The sequence below is a fragment of the Oncorhynchus clarkii genome, chromosome 7, assembly GCF_045791955.1.
Source record: "Oncorhynchus clarkii lewisi isolate Uvic-CL-2024 chromosome 7, UVic_Ocla_1.0, whole genome shotgun sequence".
NCBI classification, from domain to species: Eukaryota; Metazoa; Chordata; class Actinopteri; order Salmoniformes; family Salmonidae; genus Oncorhynchus; species Oncorhynchus clarkii.
Genome location: NC_092153.1, coordinates 14,503,654 through 14,520,871, shown reverse-complemented (window position 1 = coordinate 14,520,871; position 17,218 = coordinate 14,503,654). Strand labels below are relative to the sequence as shown.

General features: G+C 42.9%; 4 protein-coding genes across 4 annotated transcripts in view; 1 reads left to right on the top strand and 3 right to left on the bottom strand.

Annotated features, from left to right (window-relative positions):
• The window catches only part of LOC139414102 (coiled-coil domain-containing protein 122-like), a 2,587-nt gene extending 199 nt beyond the window's left edge, over positions 1-2,388 (bottom strand). Inside the window, exons 1-5 of the mRNA XM_071161983.1 lie at positions 2,264-2,388; positions 1,910-2,058; positions 1,345-1,743; positions 1,070-1,186; positions 1-806 (exon numbers count right to left, since the gene is read on the bottom strand). The exon at positions 1-806 is cut by the window's left edge and continues 199 nt beyond it. Coding sequence (XP_071018084.1) covers positions 660-806; positions 1,070-1,186; positions 1,345-1,743; positions 1,910-2,058; positions 2,264-2,297 — 846 coding nt within the window. The 5' untranslated portion in view covers positions 2,298-2,388 and the 3' untranslated portion in view covers positions 1-659. The remainder of the gene's footprint in view (positions 807-1,069; positions 1,187-1,344; positions 1,744-1,909; positions 2,059-2,263) is intronic.
• A 2,135-nt stretch (positions 2,389-4,523) lies between these two features.
• Positions 4,524-8,249, bottom strand: LOC139412927 (tumor necrosis factor ligand superfamily member 11-like). Its single transcript, XM_071159814.1, has 2 exons — positions 7,703-8,249; positions 4,524-6,076 (listed from the first exon to the last, which is right to left on the bottom strand). Exons 1-2 carry the CDS (start codon positions 7,850-7,852, stop codon positions 5,447-5,449), a joined length of 780 nt encoding a protein of 259 aa, XP_071015915.1. The 5' UTR covers positions 7,853-8,249; the 3' UTR covers positions 4,524-5,446.
• LOC139412925 (peptide chain release factor 1, mitochondrial-like) lies at positions 8,066-11,084 on the top strand. The gene is made up of 9 exons (XM_071159812.1): positions 8,066-8,585; positions 8,784-8,881; positions 8,973-9,054; positions 9,176-9,283; positions 9,402-9,574; positions 9,644-9,761; positions 9,923-10,059; positions 10,150-10,248; positions 10,363-11,084. The coding sequence occupies exons 1-9, from the start codon at positions 8,246-8,248 to the stop codon at positions 10,471-10,473; spliced, it is 1,266 nt and encodes a 421-aa protein (XP_071015913.1). The 5' UTR covers positions 8,066-8,245; the 3' UTR covers positions 10,474-11,084.
• LOC139412926 (WW domain-binding protein 4-like) lies at positions 11,017-17,095 on the bottom strand. The gene is made up of 10 exons (XM_071159813.1): positions 16,972-17,095; positions 15,398-15,470; positions 15,060-15,122; positions 14,556-14,682; positions 14,038-14,217; positions 13,063-13,133; positions 12,842-12,917; positions 12,563-12,750; positions 12,220-12,413; positions 11,017-12,018 (listed from the first exon to the last, which is right to left on the bottom strand). Coding segments are annotated over exons 1-10 (1,191 nt in total). The 5' UTR covers positions 16,974-17,095; the 3' UTR covers positions 11,017-11,801.
• Positions 17,096-17,218: the final 123 nt, after the last annotated feature.

Genomic DNA, 17,218 nt, shown 5'->3' with positions numbered 1-17,218 from the left:
AAATGTTGGTCCCTACTTTATTCTCTAACCCTAAAACTGTTGATGATGACTCAGTATTCTGTTCCTCTGATGTTGCGTGTCTTAGTGTGTGTAATCCGCCGGTAGTTGGTTCTATCATGTACAGCATTTACGCTAAGGCGATCCCTGCCATGGTTTAATGTATAAAAGGTTTCCTTCACGTCTCCATCTCATCAGTTTGTCTCCTGTTCTGATCTGTTGTTTTTGTCAAGATGATGAGAGACAGGAGAGAAACACACCAATAAATATTGTTTTGTCTACAAAGTGACTGACAGTGATTATTGTCTTCTATACAGTAACACAGGAATAGTTGCTATTTCTTAATTGGTTGACACCATTGCCCTCTGCTGGTCAGTGAGTGTCACAGTTTTACCTCTAAATTCGGGGGGAAACCCAAGTTATTTATAATGGGGAGGGAAAGGGAGATTTCTGTAAAGACATGTTTTTGTTTAATGGCTTTCCAATTCATTACTTTCACTGAAAAAACTATGAGACAGAAAAGTGTAAAAAAAGAAAATGAACAGCAACAAAACAGTTATGCACAGACCTACACTAGGGCCTGAAGTGTGTCTTGGTTAGGGAAAACTCCTAGCCTTAGGTCATACTACAAAACATACCGTTTTATGAACCAGAATGCTAACTTATGGCACCTCGAGGTGTCTCTTGAGGTCCTGGATCTCTCTCTCCATGTGGTAGATATCATCAGACAACTGCCTGTGGCCGGACTGGGCCTTCATCAGTTGGCAGTGGAGACGCTTCACGATGGCATCGTACCGTCTGTTCTGGATCTGAGAACAACACACTTGGGTTTTAAACAGATATTGTACTTTTAGATTTTTGTTGACATTGTTCTGCATTTCTTTCCTTTTTGTATGTACAACACTTTGAGCTGCATGTTCGAAAGGTGCCAGATAAATAGTTATTCTTATTATGAATACTGTACATGGTGGGTCTTTATCTAACATTAACTGTCTGGAGTGACTTATTTTCTGTTGGATTAGAGGAAAAAGGGGGTAAGTGAGCATCAGACAATAGGGATTCACTACCGTACCTCGATATGCTTCTTGATCAGTGTGTGACTCTCAAACTCCTTCAGGATGAGCTCTCTTCTCTCAGTCACCATCTTCCTCCGGTCTGAGATCTGCCCCCTCATGTCATCCAACTCTTTCTGTCAAGAGATTGCAGTTTTATTATTGATTCAAGATAACAACTTGCGACGAATTGGAGAAGACAGGGATCACAGGACCAATTTATTATTATTTTTTTTACATTTCCCATATGACTGTAATCTGTCAACATCTACACTGGTTCCTCAGCTGCTCTGACCTGTGCCTGCTTCACAGCATTCCCCTCTGGGTTCTCCAGGTCGGCCCTCAGCTCCTCTCTCCTCTCTGTGAGCACTCTGACCAGAGCCCTCTTCTCCACTAGCTCCCTGTGAGCCCTCGTCTGGCTCTCCGCTTGCAAGACGGCTGTCCGGTGGCCCTCCATCTTGTTCCGGTAGGTGTTGTAACCGGCCAGCACGCGGCTAAAGTTGTCCTCCTCTTCCTCGATCAGCAGTCGGAGCTCTGTGTTTTCGTTGTAGACGGTGATAGAACGCAAGCCCAGGTCTTGCATGTGTCGCTGCAGGTGTTCCATCTCACCCTCCAGGATGAGAATCTGCCTCACGTTGGATTTTAACTCCACTTCAGCTTCTTTGCCTTTCTTCTCAATGTCTGATAGTATGGCCTGATAGCAGATGAAAACAACATTGCTTTACACTGAGTGTTAAAACAAATGTTCTGATATTAATGTTGCAAGGAAAATATATTTAATTTAAGCAGCAATAATTACAGTGTTCCTGGAGTTTTAAAATGTTACTGGTCAGTGTGTTAGCAGGTAAGGAGAGATTCACCTGGAGAGAGCTGAGCACTTGTTGTTTCTCCCGGAGGGCCACAATCTGGGCATATCCTTGTTGAGAGACATCTTCTAAAGCTTGTGTTAGAGAGAAGTCAGGCCCTCCATGTGTCTCTACAGCAATACATAGAAGGGACCCTGTCACGTCTGAAGAAAGAAGGTGGTTTGTTATTAGCTAAGCTAGCTAACGTTAGCTTCCTAAATTAGCTAGTTATAGTCCTACAGATGTTAACTCTTTAGTATCTCTACCCCCAACAACTGTAGGCCTACTTTGCTGCTGTTTTAGCAAAGCTTCCCAAGATAATACAGATAGTCCAACATTTTATAAGGAATTTGCTATATGTTTTCTTGCCATTTTCCACCGTCATCCCAGCAGAGTTGGCCATGTTGACACGTTTGTTGTTGAGCGCGAAACAGAGCTGGTTTTCGCGCTCAGCTCAGCACGTGCGCTCTCTTGGCCTGGCGGACGTTTCCGGTGGGGGGTTTCCGGTGTGATTCCCCCAACACGCCCCATATTGACTGACTGCGCCTTTGCCGAGTAAAACAATATACTTATGTTAAGAATTAAATAATTAAAGAAACCACAAGTTCGGACACACCCAAAGAGTTCCATTGAATTGAGTGGCTCATCTTCATTTTCCAGATATTGGAGAATTGTTCATTTGTGCCCTTCCCACACAAAATGTAGGGGAAATAAATAGTGATTGTTATTAAAATCCATTGGTCAGTGGAGTAAACTAAAGGAAATGTAGCCCCAGTTTTTGTATACATTTATTTTACAATGGATTGCCAGATGTCCGGATTTGATTCTATACATAATTTGTATGTGATAAATGACAGGGACTATGGTTTCTGGTGGTATGAGACAGTTTACATGTCAGTTATGTGTATTTACATGTTTCCCAGTGTGAGGCCATAGCCTACTGGTTAGGTCCACAAGTGGTGTTTTAGGGTTAACGAATAATGTAGAGACCATTCTCTCTCGCTCTCTCTACACCTTTCTAAACATAACTTATGATATGAGAAGACGGCAGTTATGGAGAAAATGTGTCTGTAGGCTATTTGATTGCACACAGCAGCCCTCCAGGATATGTACTCAAGTCACTCATTTTGTTTCCTTACCAAAACATGAATATAGGAAGGATATAAGGAAGCTAGTACTGAAACATCCCCATTACGCTTCCACGTGCGCGTGTGTGTGATGGGATCAAGTCCTTTCAGTTTTTGTGCAGCCTACTGGAAATGTATTGCGACCAACCAGATGAACAAAACAAGGTTTCTTTCCCAGGCCCATGCAGCCCATAAAGCCATGACCCAGTAGGATTTGGCTGTGAAGGCGGGTGAGGGACCCACCGTTAGCTAAACAATAGCCGATAGACTTGATTTACTAGCACAGGACCTGACTGTTATTTGTGCTGGTGGATGTAAATATTTTATTTGTTGTTTGGGTTTGTTTGCGCACTAAAAATAGCAAATTGTTTGAACGTGATGACAGTTGGAGTTCCCCATTTGTGGTTGAATGCTTAGGTATAGGGAAAACACTGGGCTATTATTGTTAACATGTTTGCCTCCAGATGCTGAAGTTCTGAGTAATTAGCTGCTGTGGTTTCTGAGTCTTGTGGCTTTATTGAGACAAGTTTACGGTGTACATAATAGGTACAGGTGTGTACCGGTGCCCCGTAACCAGTTCTGAAAAGAAAACGAATGTGCTGCAGTGAACATCATGATCTTATAGACTATTGCGCCATTGCATCCTATGCACTTTTTCTGCGTTTGAATTTCTCATGTGTGTTTGATTAAATAGAGCCCTCCTCACTCAATCTCAGTCTCAGTCCCATAGACACAACAGGATAAACTGTATGTATGACTCAACAGGGTGCTCCCCCTCCCTGCCTCCTTCCCTCCCTTCCTCCAATCCCTCCCTCCTTCCAATCCCTCCCTCTATCTGTGACTCAATATAACCACAACTATTTCCTGTCTGGTTCCCTGACATTGTCTCTCATTCCCTGTGTTTCATCAGCACTACAACATGTGTGCCAAAGAGACGGTTTTTACTAGGTCACAGGTGTTCCTGTTTTTACCCTAGTCTGCATTGTGTCAACACAACTAAACATTAACTAGAAGTATCTGGTGCTATTATTTTGTCCACTCCATCCTTCCTCAAAATAGGAAGAGAGACAGTGAAGAGGGGATGGATGGAGATACAGTAGAACATAGCTATGTTCATTTTTAATTTCATAGAATGTTGATCTTTTAAATACCATTAATCGCCCTAGAACAGAGGTTGTTGGCTGTGGGTGGTCAACTACATGAATACCCTTTTATTCATCTCATCTGCTGATATTTGGGCTACCTGTGTTTTGGGGTGAATACTGAGGTTTCCAGGTGTTTGATGCCATTCCATTTGCGCCGTTCCAGACATTATGAGCTGTCCTCCCCTCAGCAGTCTTCACTGATTTGAAGTATAGTAATTTGAGTGCTTGCATCAGCAGTTTTACAAATGAAACCTTTTTTTGAAAGCCGAGCTGATTCGTGTGCTATTGTTGCCCATTTTCCGATAGGTTAAAGAACAGTGCCAGCTATATGCCAGACTGAAAACAAATGAAACAATCTTTGTTTCAGTGGATGACTTTAATGCTCTCTTAGCAGTGCAACTGTAGAGCTGAGATGGTGTAGTTAGGTGGCGTTAATGCATGCTTTGACATGGAAACGACATACGAGTGAAGAAAGCTTTCAAGGGAAACATGGTGTGTGTGTTGAATTGTTCTAATCCAAGCATAGACAGATCGATTCCTCACTTTGCAAATGGATTTTCATGTGAAGAAGGCAAACTGAGCATAGTAATGACATTACACGTCAACAAAAGAGTATCTCATTTCATTTTAAATCAGAGACATGAGGCGAGGTGGGGGAGGGGCAGGACTATAGGGGTCAGTGAAATCAGGGAATGAGTAAGGAGAGTAGGGGGCCTCTAAATGTGCATGACACAGCACTCCCAGCATGCATCACTAACTGGAGTTATTCCCTTCTAACCACAGAAAGCACATAAAATTGTGGCGCCCTGCGCTCATACGCCTGAGGCAGTGTCAAGTTTTCAGAGATGTGCTGAGGTAAACAGTCTCAGGGTGAAACGTAATGGTCTAATGGTATCCCTGTTTTCCTATAAAATGGGTTGAAGCATGGCAATATTGGTGATAATAACAGAGCATTTATAATCTCTCTCCTGTATTTACAATTGTATATGGCTTTATTGGAATGTTCTATAAACACACAAAAAACTGAACACAGAATTGAATACGAGAGACATCAGAAAATACATAAATATTGAAAACTTCATAAAACTAAGTTCAAAGTGAGCCAAATTCAGTTTGTTTTCGAAGTATAAAAATACAAAAATCTATTCCATATGCAGACAGTCCAGCTACCTAACAGATATGAATTCCACCTCATCTACAGCCCTGAGCTGGGAATGGGATTAAAGAGATATCAGTTACTAATTCATCAATTAATTGCACTGGGTCTGCTTCCTCATTCATCATCTGCTGATTCTGAAGGCCCCGAAGTAGCTTCCCTCAGCTTCCGGGTCCAGCAGCCAGGAGTTGGACACGCTGACGTAGATACTGTCCCCGGGCCCCAGGGGGAAAGCCCCTCCCTGCTGCTGACAACACATGTGGTAGTGGCCCCTCTGCCAGTGCTTGGTGCTGCCGCTTTTCATCAACACAGCTGGCCTGAGGGGGGCACTGTGACTGTGACGCTCGTGGAACACGTATTGTATAAGAAGGGCACCAGCCCCGACCCCATCTTCTCTGTGAATGCTAGGCTCTGCTGAAGCCCCTTTTCTCCCTGGAGTATGAGACCCAGACTCCAACAGTGACTCCTCTACCTGGTCGTAGTACCTGAAGCAGGTTTTGGCATAGATGTAGTACAGGCCTCCCTCGCGGACCAGGATCCTGCCGTCATGGTACCCGATCTTGGACAGGTGTCCATGGGCGTGGTCCCAGTGGATCATGGTATTCTGGATATCTCTCTGGATGTGCCCACTGGGAGGCTGAATGGGCAGGTGGGCTGATGGTATGACCTCCCTGGGTTTTTTTGGGCACCTCTGTGACTCCCCTCTCTGGAGGTCGTCCGAAGTCTCAACTAGGGCTGGTCCGGTCTGGGTGACCTGAAGTTGCCAACAGAGACAGCAGCAAGAGAGGTTAGAGGTCACAGCAGCCCAAATCCCTCATTCGGCATTGATACACTGCTGTTAGAGACGCATTTATAGAGTTATTAACCACTTGTCACTTAAACGTTTATACTGCAGTGGGCTGAATCAGGGTCACAGAGTGTTTCTTGTCACTTAAACATTTTTACTGCAGTGGGCTAAATCAGGGTCACAGAGTGTTTCTTGTCACTTAAACGTTTTTACTGCAGTGGGCTGAATCAGGGTCACAGAGTGTTTCTTGTCACTTAAACGTTTTTACTGCAGTGGGCTGAATCAGGGTCACAGAGTGTTTCTTGGTAGTCTTAAACGTTTTTACTGCAGTGGGCTGAATCAGGGTCACAGAGAGTTTCTTGTCACTTAAACGTTTATACTGCAGTGGGCTAAATCAGGGTCACAGAGTGTTTCTTGTCACTTAAACTTTTTTACTGCAGTGGGCTGAATCAGGGTCACACAGAGTGTTTCTTGTCACTTAAACGTTTTTACTGCAGTGGGCTAAATCAGGGTCACAGAGTGTTTCTTGTCACTTAAACGTTTATACTGCAGTGGGCTAAATCAGGGTCACAGAGTGTTTCTTGTCACTTAAACGTTTTTACTGCAGTGGGCTAAATCAGGGTCACACAGAGTGTTTCTTGTTAGTCTTAAACAAATCTACTTTGAAACAAGTATTCACCTTCACACACATGGTTGTGGGCTTAAAAAGGAGACACCTGCACCATGTCAGATATAGAGTTGAAATGTATTCCATTTTGAGTTTGCATTTCAATATTACCCTTTATATACATCACAGAAGACTGAAATACAACAAAACTGTTTGACATAGAAACATCGGATTTTCTGCAGGTTTTTTGAAACAATGTTTATTATTTATGAAAAATATGAATAACATTCCACCCATGAGGCCACAAGGTCACTTTATATGTACAGTATATACTGTATTCTAGTCAAGGCTCATCCTATATAACTAGTGCTGTACACACCTTCTCTATTAATATACTGTCCCTACACACCAATATACATATTTATATTCCGGACTCTGACATTGTTCATTCTGATATTTATTCATTTCTTTCTTTTTACTTTTTTGGATTATGTGTATATTGTTTTGTATTGTTAGGTATTACTGTACCGTTGGAGCTAGAAACACAAACATTTCGCTGCACCTGCGATAACATCTGCAAATCTGTGTAAACCAATAAACTTTTATTTTGACTTGTTGCACTCTTGTAAAACATAAGGCTACATTGTAAGCCATAAGATGCAATAGCCAGTAAAACAGTCCGTACAATATGAAACACTTTGCCTCTATTTGAAGTTTAATGTGTTATAGATGTTGTGGTGAGAGAGCAACCACTTGAAATGGATTACAAATGTGTATTTGTGGCAATCATTGTATATAATAATTTTCTTGTCCAATGTTTTCTTGCAGCACCTGCAAACTGTTATGACAATACATTTTTTCTTACAAAATACAACTTTGTGCTATAGAATTACATAGGTTTTATGACCATTTTTAGAGGAGACTCTTGGTATAATCCAATCTAAGAGACCTATGCATTAGGACTTGTATTATTATGATTACCTTACCTGTTGAAGATGACCTGTCAAGTGAAGTACAACAGCAACACTTGATACCACTTGAAGTAATCCCATGAAAACGACGGTACCAATAAGAGTTCTGTTTGAAGTTGCTTCTGTTCTCCTGAGCTGCTGAAGTCTTGCCAGACTGTTTTCCATTTCATAAAGATCCGTTTAATACTGAACGTTAAATATCCACTGTGTTTCAGAAATACAGACCCAATGTTAGTCTATGCTTTCCCCGAGATATGTTTGTATTTCAGCGTATTCTCATTACCAATAGAAGTTTTAAGAGGTGGTTTTCTCAGTTTAGTACCCCCCTCTTTGAGGACCAATCAGATTACAGATTAATTTAAATAACTTTTTAACACCACCAGGGGTGCTGTTGTAAAATACTGTGCGAAAAACATCATTTATGACTACATATCCCAGCATTCAACACCACTCTTTGACCTTCCTGTAAGCGTGATTATATTCTTTACAATGTTACTAAATATGAGATGATAAACTCATGTAACCAGTTTACACTTATTTCGTATACACCGTAGCCAGATGCTTACGCAGAAATGTATTCGACTGTATGGCTGGTGCGCCCTCCACATGCGCAAGAGAATATGGAAGGAACTAGCAAATCGATCACTCGTACCATCAAGACGCTGTTGTAACAATCATTTGGGAGATTTATACCGGAATGAGTCCGTACAAAGATATATTCGGCAGCTTGTGGAAGAGTACAGAGATGTCACCAAAACATTACAACATGGGTTTCTCAACGACCCCGCCAGGAAAGAGTTGAACAAGAGACAGGTGGGACTTTCACCAGTGGCCACTGCGTTTCAGAGCGCTGAACACGCCGTGAAAGACCTAGAGGAGGTTGAAACTCTGCTTCAGAGTAAGTAAGCTGTTTTGTGTATTTTGTTAAATTGCTACCTAGCTAGTGGTCTTTCTGTATCTTCCTTTCATAAGTGTCTGTAACGCCTACGTGCCGCAATAACCAGAGGTCGCCAATGCTTCAATAACAATGTGCTAACTGTGAAACGTGTCATGTATCTGAAAATGTTGTACAGTCATCCATATTCTCCTTTTACAGAGACAGTCGGTTCCAAAGAGGAAGACCGACAAATGGTCCAGCTACTGGAAGAGGAACAAGCACAGATCACCCAAAGAATCGAGTCATTGAGAAAAGATGTACGAACAGACATTAGACACAGAACATTTTAAATGTCTGCCTTGGTCTGTCTGGAATTTGATGAGAAAATCTGAATTCATATTCCCCCAGTTGATCCAGACACTAGTACCCAGTGACCCACACGACACCAGTAATGTCCTTCTGGAGGTGGTAACAGGGCGGACAACAGGAGGTGAGTCGGTGAACTGTAATTACTCAATGAACAGCATAGGCCATGGACAACTGCTCTCCATTACACTCCTGGTCCTGATGATAATGTATGTCCCCTCTCTCGTGCACATGTTTGGATCCAGGTGACATCTGTCAACAGTTCACCAGAGAGATGTTTGACATGTACCAAGGCCTTGCCAGCCACAAGAACTGGGACTTTGAGATCTTCAACTACACACCTGCTGAATATGGTAATGCTTCTCTTCTGTCTGTCCTACTGTCTCTGTGTTTTATGGGTCACTGGATGAAAGTGTCTGCGTTTATGTATGATTGATTGGTGTGTTTTATGGTCTGATTTGATTCACTCAGGTGGACTACACCATGCAGCAGTAAGGATAGCGGGGGAGAGTGTGTACCGGCGTCTGAAGCATGAGGGAGGGACACACCGGGTCCAGAGGATCCCCGAGGTGGGCCTGTCCTCCAGGATGCAACGCATTCACACAGGAACCATGACCGTCATCGTCCTGCCACAACCCAACGAGGTACACCTGTCTGTCCTGTCTGTCGGTCTGCCTGTCTGAACGATAATACATTGGGATTCTGTTTTGTAGCTGGACATCAGCATTGACCCTAAGGACCTGCGGGTTGATACGTTCAGATCGAGAGGGGCGGGAGGTCAAAGTGTCAACACAACGGACAGTGCTGTCCGAATAGTACACCTGCCAACAGGTAAGCGCTTACAGTTCGGGGAAACAGAATATTTATTGACAATCAACTTTAAGAAGTTTTAAAAAAATCAATGCCACTTCTCAATTCTTGATTTTGAATTGATCTCCTGATATTGACTGAATTGAAATGGAATTACTGACTGACCCGTTCTCTGACTCTAGGTACGGTGGCAGAGTGTCAGACGTCCCGCTCTCAGCTGCAGAATCGCGACACGGCCCTGCGCGTGCTGAAGGCCCGCCTCTACCAGAGCATGATGGGCAGAGAGACGGAGCAGAGACTTACGGCACGCAAACAGCAGGTGATTCCTGACACACAGTCCCATCCTAACGCTTTACTGTCCCCCTCCCCCCAACTCACCTCAGAGCCATTCATGTTACTCCTTCTCCAGGTGGGTACTCGCTCCCAGTCGGAGAGGATTCGCACCTACAACTTCAGCCAGGATCGCGTGACAGATCACCGGACTGGCTATGTGACCAGAGATATCAAGGTGGGCTTCTAACTATTTAAACAAGCAGTCTATAATGGAAGTTGATTTGTTGTGTAATGTTTTTACATGTAGTGGTAATAGTTGGTTAATGTGTCTTCTGCATTCCCTTGGCAGGAGTTCATGAGGGGCGGGGAGCCCCTGGATGATCTGATCTCAGAGCTGTTGGAACACGGAGACAAGGAGGCTCTGCTGGAGCTGGTGGTGACCTGCAGTCAGAGATACTGACTCAAGACAGTGTGACGCCTTAGTTCTGGGAGCTAACTGACATGACCCACTGCAGCAGCACTGACAGGAGAACAGTCAGACCAGATATGGAAGCAGTCGCTCGAACACTGATTCAGTTTGTGAAAAGAATGGCGTGTGGGTGGAGAAGAGAGCAGAGAGAGCCTGGCTACAGACAACCCAGCTCTTTAACCAGTCTCAGACATAAACCCAATTACACCCTAGCAGCTTAATAAAGTCCTAAAACGTGACAGAAAATAGTTGGTGACGAGCCCTGCTCCTATTGGGTGTGTCAGAGCTATGTTTCAGCCCAACACACACGCTCTAATCTCAAGCACCCAGGCTGTCTGGCAGCTGGCCAGCCATGGCATCAGTATCTCTCCTACACAGCCATAGCAATGAGCATGTGTTGGCACCAGTGAAGGGTTGAATCACCTTCGAGGCTACTTGAGCCCCTGTGAAATGTTGGAGTTGCTCTGACAGAAGTCTGCAAAATAAATCCATGGAAGATTATTGATTACTAAAGGAAGAAGCACAGAGAAAATGTACACACCAGCAGAATATATATTCAACAGTGCTCGCAATAAAAAAAAATAAAAGTACAATCTTTAATCAATCATACTGTAGAAAACTTGCTTTGCATTCTTTCTCGCATACTCCAACCATGCTGGAGTAGGGTTCACGGCTGGGATTCCCCAAAGCATCGTAGCACTAGGATGTTAATACCATTGAAAATAAATAGACAAAAGATGGCCGTAGTGCTACGATGGTTTTGGGAGACCCAGGCATGAGAATGTACTGGTGGTGATGTGGAAAATAACCACCACCACAGTAAGGACATCACAGGGGTCCTTCACAAGCCAGTTAAAAATACATCACACACGCATAAGAAAATACCTCTGAGAATGATATAGTCTGTCCGTCACGGCTGTATGCTATTCAACTCAAATAAAAACAAGCAGGAGGGCATCAGGCATTGAAAAAGGAAATTGTAAAGAATAACACTTCATGTTAGGACAGCTAAAGCCACTGATCCAGCTTGTTTCAGACGTCTGCTTGTCCTATTCAACCCCAAAAGCTGCTGATATACTGTAACTTGGGTGGTTGGATGGGTAAAATTCAACCTGAACAATTCTGAAATGATGGCATCTTGGTGAGTACCTAACTCGAGTTATCTGTAGCCCACAGGGACCTGACCTGCGTATCCAGGTTTTATGTGACGTTGCTCAAATTGTCCCCTTACACAATAACAACAGTATCCAACAACATCCCCCAGTTTGTCAAGGCTCGTTTCTGTTTAAAAAGAGTTAATATCTGAGTTAGCCTGAGTATTAGTCATCATCTCCCCGTTGCCTCAGGCTCCTGGAGGATTTCCCGTTCTCTGCTTTCCTCTTCCTGAACGTGGCCCCGGCTTCCGACGCGGGGCCACCCTCGTCGCCCAGAGAGGTGATGATACGCTCCCTAAACTTGGGTTTGGGCTCAGGCGGCAGCTCCGCGGGGGCGCAAGCTGCTCCTTCCACCTGTGGTAGCTGCAGGTCCACTTTCTCACTGGAGGAGAGAACATGGGTGGTGGTGGGTGGGGTATAGAGCAGGTAGGTGAGTTATTAGTTTAGCATTTAATAAGGCACACAATAACAAGTTGGCTAAAATAGAGACAGACTAGCACCAGGGTCCTGTTCATTAAGGCAAACTAACAAAATCTCATAGTTAAATCCAAATGAAGACATTGACAGTATAACAGTCTCTTACTAAGGCTCTTCTACTTCCTGTATCTGCTCCCAGGCTCCGTAAGGGTTGGTCTTTCTGGGCTTCTTAACAGCAGGCCTCTCCTCTTTCTCCTCAGGCACAGCTGCCAGTGTGTCTTTGGCCCCTTCGTCTCCCTTCCCCCCGTCATCATCCTCACCATCTTTATCCTCTCCCTCCTTGTCTGAAGGCGGTGTACTCTTTTTGTGAGGAGAGCAAATGATTATTGAAATGATTGTCAGTCACCATGACTCAAATCCTAAACTAATGCCTACTATTATTTGTGCCCATTCACTACCAATGGGGTTGTATTGAGAACTGAGTCTCACCCTGAACTGAATCTTGGTACCTGTTTGGAATCCTCTCTCTCCCCGGCTCCGTTGGTACTGTTGGAGCTGTCCTCCCCAGAGAGGGGTTCTGGCTGCAGGGCAGATGGGTCATCTAACCCTGGGGGGCCCACTGTCTCTCCACTGGGCCCGGGCCCAGACCCAGACTCACCACCGTCAGGGAGATCTGCAGGTCTTTCCCAGCTGGACTCTGTCAGCGTGGGGGAAACATCAAAACTATGTCAAACATAATTATGTCAAACATACATCATTCTTGTCATCACCTGTCTTCATAGACTGACCTCCAGTCTCTGTGTTGTAGTAGTATGTAAATCCATCAGAACTGACAGCCTCCATCCAGGCACTACCTAAGGAGATCTACAGAAAAAAGGTGTGTTCACACCAGGACTTGAATGCAGTACATTGCATTGACTCTAAACATATCAAATGGGTAACAACATACAAGAGACTTCCTGGTGAAATGAAAGGTATTAAGAAAAATACATTAAAAAGTAGGGTGTACCTCGGTTTGACCCGGCTGTGGAGAGGGTGTGCTCTTTCCCTGCAACCCACATGGTTTGTCCCACAGAGATTCTGAAAAGATATAAAAACACAATGCTTCAGGAGAAAGGTGAATGGTCCTAGGTGTATGTTCAAAACTGATTTATTAAAGTCACAGTCTGACTTTTAACCCGTCATCTCTGATATCTGCGGAGGTGTTGTGGTCTTCAGCCTACCCCGGGTTCGTACGGAGAGTTGCAAACCAAATTCAAGGGCTTTCAAGTACTTTTTAAGCACAAATATTTATTTCCAAGGACCAGCAATTTGTGATAGCTCCTATTATGCAATTGTTTCTATTCGCCACCAGATGGCGGTATTTTGCATTTGCGAATCTACCTCTCAATAGCTACGACAAAGCGTCTTGCTTCTGACTAACAGCTTTAGAGTCGCTGGTCGGGAGAAGGGCGGGTGGGCTGTGTGAGGAAAACGGCACGTGAACGGCAACCAGTATAGCAGGAGCACGGCTGCCGCTTGATAAAGTGGAATATCGCAGGCGCCCCTTGAATGAGGAAAAAAAAACATCTCTTAATGTAGAACTGGCACCAGCGCAGGATGCAGTGTTGTGCCTTTCCCCTCCAGGGCCGATTACACCATGTTGCCCAGGATTTTAGCTATCGATGTGACGTTTGGCAGTGCCTAATCAGTCGGTTCTGTACCTGCCTGGCTGAGTGGCAGTGTGGGTAGAATGAGAGAGCTCGTCTGGCAACCAGAGTGGAAACACATTAAATAAAACTTGGTAGTGTACCTGTAAATGAATATATTTTTCTAATATTTTTCAAATTAACATATTTGATCTTTTTCTGTTCTCCTCTCATTTTAATTCAAGTACTTTTCAAGTACCAACTTCAGATTTTCAAGGTATTCAAGTAATTGAATTTCAGAGTGCCAAATTCAATTACTTTAAGTACTTCAAGCACCTTGTGTGAACCTTGCCTACCTCCTGTCATAGAGTTGTAGTAGTATGTGAGTCCTTCGCCTGTCTTTCCCTCCACCCAGTTCTCAGATTCGTTTCTTGGCATCCTCTCCTTTCCAGGCTTTCGCTTCTTTTCTTGTTTTCGAGGTGGAGATTGAGATGGAACTGGGCTTGGAGTTTGGGCTTTGGTTTGAGATGGGGAACCTAAGCAAACACACAAAATCACATTGATATATTAGCCATTTGAGCAGACCCTCTTATCCAAAACAACCTACACTGAGTGTGTTCTAACAACTTTTAAAAGCTTCATGTTTCATTAGTCGTATGTACCGTATACGAGTGGTGTACATCATCCAACAAAATGCTACTTGACAGGTTCATCCTCGACAATGCAACAACAATAAGAGATAATAAAATATTAGAGTACAAAAACTATAAGAAACAATGGTAATAAGTTAAACACTTATTAGACGGTACAAATAAAAACAGACTGGCAGGTTATTAAGTTAGTAAATCAATAAAACATTTAACTAAGAAGTTACCTGATGGTTTTATCCCCAACCTTTTCATATCCTCCTCATAAGCTTTCTGTGCAGCCGCCTCCATCGTTGCAAACTCTTTAGACTGACGATCCTCCTTCTTCGCCTTGTCAATGCTCTTCTTTTGCATCTGAACAGAAGAGGGGCCGGAGTATCAGTCAAGTCACCAATGAGATGACAGCATGGTGTGAAAGTGGCATATCTGGACCTTATCTCTGCTTAAATACACCACTAGGCCAGCCAGGAGGGCTATGTCTGCCAAGCTGTGTTTACAAAGCATCAATAGTTTCCCTCGCAACAGTGACCCCTGTTGATACCTCTGTGTAATAACGTGTTATCAGCAGACTACATAGAGCCCAGAGAGAAAACAGTATAGTCTCAGGTGATTGACAACATTTATGGCATCTGTATTTCTTATGCAGTATGGTAACTACAACCCTGGCACTGACAGGCACCCATCTTTCTATGTTTCACAAGTGAAGGCAAAACACAATGATGACAACTCACCTCAGCAATTTTGGCAGCAACATTTTCTTTGTGATTCTTCCCTCGTTCATGAAACTCAACACTCTGCATGAGAAACAAACAAGCACAGGGGTGAATATATGATCAAATCTTGTCCTCAGCCACAACCCCTTGCAGTTATAACATAACCGACTACTCTCTCTTTGACACACATCACCAAGAACAAGTAAGCATTCATTCAACGTTAGAAACATGAGAAGGGCCTAGTCAAAGAGACTGAATAACTAGCATGATAATCATGCCTGAATGGGTAGCTAGTCAGCTAATTACACCACTTTACATACCGGTACAAATTACATGACAATTTACTCAACACTCACAGGTTTATTGTCGGCTATCCAGCACTTGCAGTACTGGCAGAATTTCTTCGGCTGGGACTTCCAATATTCTGACCTGAGTAATACAAACAACATAAACAACTTCATAAACATGTGTTTGAAAGCTGATCAGAATAGCAATTTGGGCAGTGAATAAAACGCAACCATGGTCGTACAAACTGAACTAGCTAGCTTATGTTAGCTTATGAGTAGATGCAACACAATAACTCAAATGTTATTGGTCATGTTATACAACAGGTGTAGACTTTACAGTGAAATGCTAATTTATGAGACAATTCCCAACAGTGCAAAGTTAAAAAGTAAGACATATGTCTACACTACATTGCCAGGTCACAATTGTAAATGAGAACTTGTTCTCAATTTGCCTACCTGGTTAAATAAAGGTCAAATAAATAAAACAATTAAAAATTGTTTTAATGGACAAAAAAAATGTGCTTTTATATAAAATATGTTTTTGAAAGAAAAGCACATTTTGTTGTCCATTAAAATCACATCAGAAATACAGTGTAGACATTGTAAATGTTGTAAACTACTATTGTAGCTGGAAACGGCTTATTTTTAATGGAATATCTACATAGGCGTACAGGGGCCCATTATCAGCAACCATCACTCCTGTGTTCCAATGACACTTTGGAATAGCTAATCCAAGTTCATAATTATAAAAGGCTAATTGATCATTAGAAAACCCTTTTGCAATTGTGCTAGCACAGCTGAAACCTGTTGTTCTGATTAAAGAAGCAATAAAACTGGCCTTCTTTAGACTAGGTGAGTATCTGGAGCATCAGCATTTGTGGGTTCGATTACGGGCTCAAAATGGCCAGAAACAAAGAACTTTTTTCTGAAACTCATCAGTCTATTCTTGTTCTGAAAAATGAAGGCTATTCCATGCGAGAAATTTCTAAGAAACTGAAAATCTCATACAACACTGTGTAATACTCCCTTCACAGAACAGCGCAAACTGGCTCTAAACAGAATAGAAAGAGGAGTGGGAGGCCCCGGTGCACAACTGAGCAAGAGGACAAGTACATTAGTGTGTCTATTTTGAGAAACAGACGTCTCACAAGTCCTCAACTGGCAGCTTCATTAAACAGTACCCGCAAAACACCAGTCTCAACGTCAACAGTGAAGAGGGCACTCAGGGATGCTGGCCTTCTAGAGAGTTCCTCTGTCCAGTGTCTGTGTTCTTTTGCCCATCTTAATCTTTTATTGGCCAGTCTGAGATATGGCTTTTTCTTTGCAATTCTGCCTAGAAGGAAATCATCCCGGAGTCGTCTCTTCACTGTTGACGTTGAGACTGGTGTTTTGCGGGTACTATTTAATGAAGCTGTGTTCCAATGGCACTCCGTTGTCAGTTTAGCCTACGTTTCACTGATCTTAGTAGCATTTTACTCCCTCTGTTTAATATAACACACATACATTAATTATTAATTTCGGTTGCCTATCCTGATGTGAAGTTTGTTCTATAGAAAGTATTTGACTCTAGTGACAAAATTAAGGAAATTAGAATTTCGGCAGGCAAGAAAATGGCTTTAGTAAATCTTAAACGAAATACTCACATTATGTCTTCTGATCCAATATAACGTTAATATAATTAAGGTTAAACAACCTAGCTAGCTACACACAAAAGCAGATGTTGAACATTTCTCAACCATCAACAGCACCGCGTCCGTTTCTTATGACGTATATACGGATGTCTATGAGGGTCAAAATTGTTTGTACTCGCGACTGTTATCGCTTTTATTGGCATTATTTTGACAACACAATCGTTTTAAAGTGTCGTTTTAATCACAGTTTATTATAAAG

Excerpts from the sequence above, each read along its gene's own strand:
- LOC139412926 (XM_071159813.1), bottom strand. Across the intron at positions 15,123-15,397 it reads GGATAGCCGACAATAAACCT|AGTGTTGAGTTTCATGAACG; the intron begins GTGAGTGTTGAG and ends TTTCTCATGCAG. Across the intron at positions 13,134-14,037 it reads CTACAACTCTATGACAGGAG|AATCTCTGTGGGACAAACCA; the intron begins GTAGGCAAGGTT and ends ATATCTTTTCAG.
- LOC139412927 (XM_071159814.1), bottom strand. The coding sequence starts at position 7,852 with ATGGAAAACAGTCTGGCAAGACTTCAGCAGCTCAGGAGAACAGAAGCA. Across the intron at positions 6,077-7,702 it reads TGACAGGTCATCTTCAACAG|GTCACCCAGACCGGACCAGC; the intron begins GTAAGGTAATCA and ends TGGCAACTTCAG.
- LOC139412925 (XM_071159812.1), top strand. The coding sequence starts at position 8,246 with ATGCTTACGCAGAAATGTATTCGACTGTATGGCTGGTGCGCCCTCCAC. Across the intron at positions 9,575-9,643 it reads TCCTGCCACAACCCAACGAG|CTGGACATCAGCATTGACCC; the intron begins GTACACCTGTCT and ends TCTGTTTTGTAG. Across the intron at positions 9,762-9,922 it reads AATAGTACACCTGCCAACAG|GTACGGTGGCAGAGTGTCAG; the intron begins GTAAGCGCTTAC and ends CTCTGACTCTAG.